The sequence below is a fragment of the Colias croceus genome, chromosome 28 (assembly GCF_905220415.1).
Source record: "Colias croceus chromosome 28, ilColCroc2.1".
Classification (NCBI taxonomy): Eukaryota; Metazoa; Arthropoda; class Insecta; order Lepidoptera; family Pieridae; genus Colias; species Colias croceus.
The window spans coordinates 4,325,675-4,336,379 of NC_059564.1; the positions used below are offsets into that span (position 1 = coordinate 4,325,675).

At 36.0% G+C, this 10,705-nt stretch overlaps 1 protein-coding gene across 5 annotated transcripts in view; it reads left to right on the forward strand.

Moving 5' to 3' along the window:
• The window catches only part of LOC123704101 (zinc transporter foi), a 47,844-nt gene extending 40,588 nt beyond the window's left edge, over nt 1-7,256 (forward strand). For 4 of the 5 annotated variants that reach the window (XM_045652369.1, XM_045652371.1, XM_045652373.1 and 1 more), the window contains exons 2-8: nt 580-1,005; nt 2,091-2,281; nt 2,545-3,435; nt 4,017-4,153; nt 4,746-4,826; nt 6,037-6,224; nt 7,102-7,256. In XM_045652369.1, the coding sequence (XP_045508325.1) occupies nt 616-1,005; nt 2,091-2,281; nt 2,545-3,435; nt 4,017-4,153; nt 4,746-4,826; nt 6,037-6,224; nt 7,102-7,242 (2,019 nt within the window). In that variant the 5' untranslated portion in view covers nt 580-615 and the 3' untranslated portion in view covers nt 7,243-7,256. The remainder of the gene's footprint in view (nt 1-579; nt 1,006-2,090; nt 2,282-2,544; nt 3,436-4,016; nt 4,154-4,745; nt 4,827-6,036; nt 6,225-7,101) is intronic. The other variant, XM_045652374.1, reaches the window with a different exon arrangement.
• The last annotated feature ends 3,449 nt before the right edge of the window (nt 7,257-10,705 follow it).

Sequence of the window (10,705 nt, forward strand, 5' to 3'; positions counted from 1 at the left end):
ATATTCACATGACTTTTTAATATAATGTGATAGCTTTCCTTTTTCAATTACACCATTTGTATGATAATCGTTTTTTGTTTCATTTGCATTATTTTTTTGCGTCGATATCGTTCGTTAATTAATTCTTTTGTGCATTGTTTAACTTTGCTTGACATTATTTTGACTTTTACTTATACATATTATAGCAGTGAATGGTAAAATACTGAAACTATCTAAGAACCAAAAACCAGCCTTAAAACATTTCACTGCAGTATAAGTTGACGTGGTTATCATTCTTATAAATGTTTCATGTCGTAATTTTATGTTCTATACCAAATTTATGTGTTTTTAAACCTACGCCCACGTCTTATTTTCATATGAGATAGGCAGTGCCTATTGCAGGATCTAATGAAAATATGTATGCTTTCTTTTTTTTTATCTTCATAAGAACAATCCTCGTACTTCAAGGAATAATATAAAAAAAAGAATTAACGAAATCGGTTCAGCTGATCTCGAGATTTGCGCTTAGTAATAAATTTTGCGTTTCATTTTTATTTTATAGACTTCTGATGTACTAAAGCACTATTCCTTTGTCCCCAGATCCTGTAAGATATGACCAAGAGCTCGTGACACAACATGGCGCGTCACCTGGTCACAGTATGCATGTTCTGTCTGCTTTGCGCGGCGCACACATGCGCATCGCACGTCGACACTCACAACCTGCACACATACACACCCTCCATAGACATGGACGTGATACCAACGTATAACCTGGAGAAGATACAAACGAAGAGACACCAAAAGTTGAGGCACAAACGCGAAGTCAGGAATGTGAACCCAGCAGCGTATATAGAACAGATCTTTAGGCTGTATGGTGATGCTGGGTCCATGACGATGAATCTAACTGGCTTCAATAAGATGCTCAGAGGGTTGGATCTACACAAATTGGTTGAGGGGGGTGTACAGAAGATTGAGAATAAGGATTATATATATTATGGACAAAGCGTGAAGGATGATGAAGTTAGTGTAAGTGGATTTTTGTTTGTTGGTAGGAAAGCAGTTGGTTGGATAGTAGAAAAGTAGGTGGTGAAGCCGCTTAAACTAAAAACTGGCTAAAACTAGCTACTCACGTACCTGCAGCAGGCGTAATATTGGAATTGGACCCTTAATTGGCTCCTTAATTGTGATGTGTATAGGCAAGCAGGGGCAATTTAGAGAACAACTGAAATCGCTCCGACCGGCGTGCAACCGAGATTATTCTAATATTTCCCCTGTTGCAGGTAGGTGAGTAGCCGGTTTTAAGCAGATAGTAATGTTTTTGGCAAATTTATTCAAATTTACTAGATAACGTTTAAAACAAAAAAAGAGGAATAGATATAGACATCAGCTGTATACATAAAAAATGTTCTCTAATTAAAATGAAAAAGAAAATTAGGTAGTTAAAAAAGGTTTTCTCTCACGTGACGAAACTTTAAGCAGCTGATAAACTCAATTAACTCAGTGATTAACCAGTCGGTGCTTATGTGTTAATAAATTTCTTTTTAATTACATAACACGTTTTGATAATCGTTTTTGTGTTGGTTGCCTTTTTTTCAAGGGTCGATTTTCAACATCCTGTTGGTTTTTAATCGTTGGTTGACTTTAGAATGAAATTTGGTTAATGTTATCATACTTATAAGAATGTATATATGCAGTAACGCATAAATATATACAGTACAACGAAATCATTTTTGTGTGTTGGTTAAAAAAGAAAAAAGAGATCTTTATCAAGATCAATGACTATAACGATGTTTAATTCTACCTTATGGTTGACCAGATGGTTCTTCGCTAGCTTCAACTAGGTATTAAAAAAAGTATTATCAGTATATTCAGCTCTCATTAAAATACGTGTCAGGAATGGAGCAGTCTCCATGAAAGATATTGGAAATCTTTGCAAGACTAAATGTAATCTGTGCAGTGTGCTATACCACAGTTAGTCTGGCAAAGATTTCCAATATTTTTTCTGCGTAGTTTTAGTTTCATTTTCTAAACCCACGCCATATAGATGTCACATAGATATTGGCAAAGAAAATGCTAAATAGAAACTGCATAATATCTTCCTGTTTTCACAGTGTGTAAGCAGTTCAGAATTAATCACAACGGTCAACACGAGGTTAAAACCTCACGACCACGACCACGAGCACGGTCACAGCGACCACGCGGCCGATGACCACGAGGCTGAGAATCTCATATCGGAGGACGCGTTGAGGGCGATATGCCCTATCCTGTTATACCAGAAACTTGCCAATAGTTCTATAGAGAGGTGAGTTTTGATAATAAGTTCCTCGATTAATATGTTTGGTACGGGATTTAGATGATTTATAGTATGCAGAATTGTGGAAGATTCGACTAGATTCAATAATTCAAGCCGTTAAATCTTAAATTTAATAAAAAATGTGATCTGGAAGTTAAGAATACACAACTTACTTTCCGGAGTAAATCAAAATAAGCTATAATAATTCAGTTGATAACACATGTTGACATGTACCATTTTTATCGAACCTAAAAAGAAAATTTCACTTTCAGGGACGGTTGTTTAAAAGAAATGAACTTCCCATCAAATCGATTAGACGTACGACACAAAGAAAAGGAGAATGCATATTCAAAGAATATGTTTCACGTGTGGTTATATTCTTCTTTAAGTATAAGCGCGATCAGCGCTTGCGGGCTGTTGGGTGTGGCTGTGATACCAATCATGCATAAGACGTATTATAATCATCTCCTACAGTTCTTAGTAGCTCTAGCTGTAGGCACGCTTTGTGGGGATGCCTTGTTACATTTAATGCCACACGCCATGAGTCCCATGGAACATGATCACTCAGAAAATGCCATAGAAGTTAGAGCGTCACATGACGATGGCATGTGGAAAGGCCTGGCCGCCATGCTGGGTGTAGTATTCTTCTATTTCACAGAAAAAGGCCTAACAGTGGTCGTTGAATGGAGAAAGAGGCGACAAAAGCTCGAAGAAGACAAACTGCCTTCAAGAGTCAGGGTGCTTAAAGACGAAACAGTCGGAGGTTGTTCGGGAGGCTCTAAAGCGCCAATATCGAACTCCACGTCAAATTCTCTAATGAAAATCTTTAAGAGGGACGACAAGGGTGATCCAACAACGAAAACGTGTAAACACAAGTACTCAGAGTATCCATATTGTTACGACGAAATCGACACAGACACACATGATGAACATCACATGCGTGATGGTGTTCCACCAAGCCCGAAAGCGAATAATAAACATAATAATAGTGTTAGTGTAGTATCGTCCAATGCGTTGAACCCTGAGGGGAAAGAAAATGAGCCTACAGCTAAAGATTGGCTGTTAAAGGGAGAGGCACCAGCGGTTGTGGAAATGAACAATATTAAACATAAGGATGATGTTAAGGATTTGAAGGATGGTGACAGTTATACTGTTATATTGAGGTGAGTGATTATAAAAAATTGTAGATTAGATTATAGACAAGTAAAATAGTTAAGATATAAAGTAAATCTATACTAATATTAGAAAGCTGAAGAGTTTGTTTGTTTGAACTTGAATCACGGGAACTACTGGTCCGATTTGAAAAATTCTTTCGGTGTTAGATAGCTCATTTATTGAGGAAGGCTATAGGCTATGTATCATCACGCTAAGACCAACAGGAGCGGAGCAAACTTTGTCTAAAACTTAATAAATTATATACCTTCCTCTTGAATCACTCTATCTATTTAAAAAAAACCGCATCAAAATCCGTTGCGTATTTTTAAATTTAAGCATACAAAGGGAAATAGGGACAGAGAAAGCGACTTTGTTTTATACTATGTAGTGAAGTAATTGGTCAAATAATATAATAATATATGTATTTAAATAATAATTAGACTAATCAACTTTCTGTTTAATATTTGCACACCCAATCAATGGGTAGAATGTTTAGCCACATAATATTGTAATTTAAAGGTCTATAATTTGTACTACATTCTTGCAAATAAATATAATTTGAATTTGAATAAATAACTCGCTCATATAGGGAACATTCTCGCGCCCACCACGGTCACTCGCACGCGCACGGCCACGTGCACGCGCCGCCATCTTCGATGTCGTCCGTCGCGTGGATGGTGATCATGGGCGACGGGCTGCACAACTTCACCGATGGCATGGCGATCGGTGAGTCACTGTAGTGTTTAGCATTTACACACACACTCACTCAACACACTCACTCAACACACTCACTCAACACACTCACTCAACACACTCACTCAACACACTCACTCACACACACATGCGCCGTCATCTTCGATGTTGTCCGTGGCGTGGATGGTGATCATGGGCGACGGGCTGCACAACTTCACCGATGGCATGGCGATCGGTGAGTCACTGTAGTGTTTAGCATTTACACACACACACTCACTCAACACACTCACTCACACACACATGCGCCGTCATCTTCGATGTTGTCCGTCGCGTGGATGGTGATCATGGGAGACGGGCTGCACAACTTCACCGATGGCATGGCGATCGGTAAGTCACTGTAGTGTTTAGCATTTACACACACACACACAAAATCTGTTGCGTAATTTAAAAGTTTTAAACATACACAGAGGCGCACAGATCGCTATCTGTCCGTCTCTGTGTATGTTTAAATATTTGGTTTACACAACAGCTACTTTGTTTTATACTAGGTACTACGCATGTAGTGATGTCGATACTTTGTCGATGTATGTCGATGATTTTAAAATGATTATTATAACAATTTCAGGCGCTGCATTCGCATCGAACATCGCCGGTGGTTTTTCAACAGCCATTGCAGTATTATGCCACGAGTTGCCGCATGAGTTGGGTGAGTGACTTGACCACTAAATTTGACCAACTCGCTTTAACTCGTACAATTGGTCGAATTTTGACCGACTCACTTTAACTTGTACAATTCGTTGAATTTCGACCAACTTAATTCGCCCGCTTTGTCTTAATCTTAATAAATTACATAATTAAACCTTACTCTTGAATCACTATATTATCTATAAAAAAAATCCGCATCAAAATCCGTTGCGTAGTTTTAAAGATTTACGCATACATATGGATATAGGGACAGAGAAAGCGACTTTGTTTTATGTTATGTAGTGAACATAGAATATTCGAGTCCTATTTAATTTATTTGTATTTATAACGTTATTTTAATAACACAGACTATACAAATGTCATCATCGTTCATAGATTATATAATTTTTAAACGTTTAGAAATTGCATAGGAATGCTCAATAATAATAGTTTAAAATGTTTATTTCACCGTCTGACCCAGACGATAGATATAACAGTGTAACCTACTTTCCGTCTAATTTTACTAAGTACAGGCTTTCTAACTCGGATTGAGTTTAAGTTAGGTATTAAATTCCCTCTTATTTAAAGTTGATATTAGCCCCGTTGTATGTGTAAAGTGAAAATTGTTGACGTCACACTTTTACAATCTAATAATCTATACTAATATTATAAAGCTGAAGAGTTTGTTTGTTTGTTTGAACGCGCTAATCTCAGGAACTACTGGTCCGATTTGAAAAATTCTTTTGGTGTTAGATAGCCCATTTATCGAGGAAGGCTATAGGCTATATATGTATATCATCGCGCTAAGACCAACAGGAGCGGAGCAATGCTGGTGAAACCGCGGGGAACAGCTAGTACCATAATAAATTTAATTGAAATCTGTGTACCAAATTATTGATATTACGTCGATGACGTAAAATTATTATACACAAGTTACATATCAAATTCGAAGTCCTCTCTTCTGTGGACATACCCAAGAACGGAACTAAATTATATGGATTTAAAGTATTTTATGTAGGCACAAAGGAAATTTCCACCCTATATATTTTTGCACGAATACAAAAAAAAAAATACGCTAATAACACATCCATATAATATTATCTACTATTTAGGGTGCTTTTTCACATTGCATTGGATATTTAGAAGCACATTTCAGAAGCGCTATTATTCGTGGACAAGCACCCTTAATCTATACTTTTACCTATTCATAACACACATTTATCAAATTACAGGCGACTTCGCGGTACTCCTAAAAGCGGGCATGTCCGTAAAACGGGCCGTGTGCTACAACATACTGTCTTCAGCACTATGCCTTGCTGGTATGGTGTGCGGTGTGTTAGCAGGACATGCTCCGTCTGCTACGCGTTGGCTGTTCGCAGCTGCAGCAGGAATGTTCCTGTATATTGCCTTGGTTGATATGGTGAGTTGGGGGTCGGAAGGGGTCGTATTGGTCACGAGGGGTTACGGTCAACACTATAAACCATGTGTTGGGTACACTATGACTCGCCGTACTCTTAAAAACGGGCCGTGTGCTACAACATACTGTCTTCAGCACTTTGCCTTGCTGCTATGGTGTGCGGTGTGTTAGCAGGACACGCTCCATCTGCTACGCGTTGGCTCTTCGCAGCTGCAGCGGGCATGTTTCTATATATTGCCTTGGTTGATATGGTGAGTTCGGGGTCGGAAGGGTCGTATTGGTCACGAGGGGTTACGGTCAACACCATAAACCATGTGTTGGGGACACTATGACTCGCCGTACTCTTAAAAACGGGCCGTGTGCTATAACATACTACCTTCAGCACTGTGCCTAGCCGGTATGGTGTGCGGTGTGTTAGCAGGACATGCTCCGTCTGCTACGCGTTGGCTGTTCGCAGCTGCTGCGGGAATGTTTATTTATATTGCACTCGTTGATATGGTGAGTTGGGGGTCGAAAAGAGTGTTTGGAAGGGGTAGTGGAATAGGCCTTTAGATGGTTTGACACTTGGGTAGTTTAAATTAAGAGCGAAAAACTTAATTACAATTTTTATGAAAACAATTCGAAATACAATCTCCTTGTAATTTAATAGATAAATACAGTTATATGCAGCATCAACACTATAGACATATGCCAGACAAACCCTGTTACATTATAGTTATATGCCAGATCAACTGCTATTTTCTACTAAACATTTAGAAAACACACTAGACACACACTACACTTAGAAAACTATATTTACATGTCAGACAGTTTAATATCCTAAATGCCAAAAATATTTCATAATATATTATTATATTAAGATACTATTTTTTACTTCCAGATGCCAGAACTAAGCACCTCCCACAGCAAGGAAGGAACCCTATGCCAATGTTTCCTACAATTGATGGGCTTGGCTAGCGGCATAGGTATCATGCTGGTTATAGCCCTCTACGAACACGACCTGAAAACCCTGTTCGGCTAAGTGATAGTGATAATCGTAGTGATAATAACAAAGTGTTAGTGATACTGACAAAGTGTAAGTGACCGCAAGTGATAGTGACAAAGTGTAAGTGACCGCAAGTGATACGTGTACATAGTAAGGAAACAGTGGTATGTACGTACGTACTTATGTTTAAATAAGTCCAGTATTGACTTTCAAATGTAATTTTTAATAGTTGACTTTTTGGGTGTAAATTGGTTGGTGTAATACAGTACAGCATTAAGATCAAACGAGTGAATATTCATTCTAACCCCACTATGTTTAGTGTAAACAGGCATAGAGCAATCTTTCGTTGTTCTTAGTGTGTTCGAAAAGATTCTATGCAATGATCTAATACTGAATATGAGTTCGTTTACACTAAAATATCACTAAATAATGCTCTATGTTCTTTTGATCTAAATACACCGTCATGGGCCTTCTCAATGAGCAGTGTTGGGCGAGTAGAGGCAATCGCGATAGTGTAGAGCCTAATTGTCTATGATTGGCCGTCATTGTAGATGATTTTTCATAGGCAAATATCGACCATCATTTGTTGGGCCAACACTGCCCATTGTGAAGAGGGTCCATAAAATGTAATAGAATTTTGGGCGTTTCTAATGAAATTACGAAATAGCAATCATGTCTGTATGATTATGTCAAATAAATAGAAGTCTGTATAAAAAAGGAATGTGAGCTATCTCTCTTTAAAAAAAACATCTAATATGTTACAGCAGTTTGGTAGCTACTGTGTTTGATCATTGGACATTATGGTTAGAGTTTAAATGTGATTATTTCATTTTATTTGTACTTAAATACCTTTTTATTAGATAAAAATATCTATTATCAAGCTGGCTACTTGAATAGTATGAAACATTGTCATTCATAACAATATTTTTATTATCACTATAACCATGTTAAAAATCAATAATCATAGTTGTGCGTTACAAACAAACAGACTCACAAATTTTCGCATTTATAATATTGCTAGAATTCAATTGAAACATATTTTTTCCCCAAAAAATGTGGGTAGTTATAAAATATTATGTTCATCTACCCTCACTTAGTGACTTAAGTTTAAGTTTTATTTGCTTGTGACAATACTTTAAACATACAGTATGTTTTTTCTAACAGTATGTAGCCAATTTTTTATGAAATAAAATACTATAAAGTATAGTTTGTAAATATTTGAGAGTAAGAACTAAGAACATTTCTCAACAATCAATTATGCTACTGAAACTGACCGCCTCCTTGGTACAGTGGTTGACGCGTGAGCGTAGCACCGATGGGTCCAGTCCCCCTAGCCAAGTGGCATTCTGTTAGCGTAGCGTTCAATAGAATAGACTACGAATGTATGAGATTGACGTAAGCTGTAGATAAACATATCTAGCTGTAGATAAACGTATCTACAGCTTACGTCAATCTCATTCATTCGTAGTCTATTCTATTGAACGCTACGCTAACAGAATGCCACTTGGCTAGGGGGGCTGGGTTCGATCCCCGGTGGAGACGAAGAAAAAAAAAATGTCTCGGTCTGGTAAGACGCAGAAGGCTGATCACCTACTTGTCCCTAAAGAAAATCGATCAGTGAAACAGATGTATAATGCATCTGCCCCTTACCCCACTATGGGGACATGGGACTTTTTTTAATTATGCTACTAATTTTAAATTATTAAATTTTGGACACTGTTAGAAAAAACACCCTATATCATAATCATTATTTTAATTTAATTATAATATGTTAATTTTGTCAGTATGTATCCGCTATTATACAAAATATAAGTAATTTAGTTTGTATCATATTTTAGGCTGGTTGCAAAGCTTCACTGACCATCAGTGCGTACGTCAGTCGCGCTTGTCATATGTATGGAAATACGCGTGCGTATGGTCGGTCTAGCTATGAACGGTTTTATGAATTTCCATACATATGACAAGCGCGACTGACGTACGCACTGATGGTCGGTCAAGCTCTGCAACTGGCCTTAAATTTTAATTATTATAAAAACTAAGTTCCTATCTCAAGTATAAGAAATAAGTGGTTTTATGTTATACTTAATATTGCACCTGACTCTGTCTACTTAATTGTATTAATTTGAAAATGTATTGAAACACACCAAAAATAAATGGTATTGCCACAAAACAATTTAAACACAGTTTAACTTTAACCAGGGATCTGTCAATTTAATATTTGTCTATGTGAAATACGACAAAACCAGATTAAAGAGAACCCGCGCTTAAAGTTAAACCCTGTCTAAAGCTTTTTTGTGGTAAGACAGTAAATTTTCATACATAATAATATGTCAATTGTTATTATAATATTGCTGATTTTGTTAAGAATTAAAAAGTAATACATAGTTTAAATATGTATTGAAATGTATTTTTGTGTGTTTTAAGGGTAATTTTGGATGTAAAATTAATAAATATAAACATTATTACTATCAAAACTATTTAATATCATATTTTATCTCTGTTATCTGAAGAAGGAATATGAATTTTTGAAATTACATTCAGAATTATTCAAATGCACTTTAAAACTGTATCAAAATCAGTTCAGGCATTTAGAAGTTATGCTGGTACATACATTGAGAATATTATAAAGTTTTTTCATACTTCTGAATTATAGATTTTTATGTACTTACCTTTGGGAAAATTTTGTATGTATGCTATATATAATAATATTTGTAACTTGTACATAGTAACTTTTTGTAAAAGAATTATGTCAATTTTTCAAATTTACACAGTTCACTAAAAACGATTGAGCCTTTACCAAGTTATGTGCATACAAACATACAGTATTTGAGTTTATGTAACAAAATCAGTTATTTATATTTTAAAACTATGTTACTGTCTAACTAGAGTCTAAAATAAAACAGTCGTTTAATTTTTACATAACGGCTGGTTAATTTTAAACTCTGGTTAAAAAAATGGATATATTTCCAATACATGTCATTCTTAACATATTATTTTATTGCATTTGTTTTAAGTATAAATATTATAGGAATAAAATAAATAAACGAAATAAATAGTTTTATTGTGTTTAATTATATTTTTAACCGACTTCAAAAAAAAGGAGGAGGTTATCAATTCGGCCGGTATTTTTTTTTTTTATGTATATACACCGATTACTCCGAGGTTTCTGAACCGATTTACGTAATTCTTTTTTTGTTCGATGCGGGATGGTGTCGAATTGGTCCCATAAAAATTTTATTCAGATAGGCCCAGTAGTTTTTATTTTATGAGCAAATTTTGTCTGTATAAATTGTAAATGTTGCAAGTGCAAGTTTGAAGTTGGTTGTTTTTAACGCAGTTATCACTTGTTACTTTTTAAGATAAGTAGGTAGTAACAAGAAAGAGTAATAGAGAAAACATGAATGCACTTTTTTTACCTCAGGCACATGAAATTTCATTAAAATCAATCAAGCCATTTCGGAGGTTTGGTTTCAAATTGTAATTTCTTTTTAACGCGAAA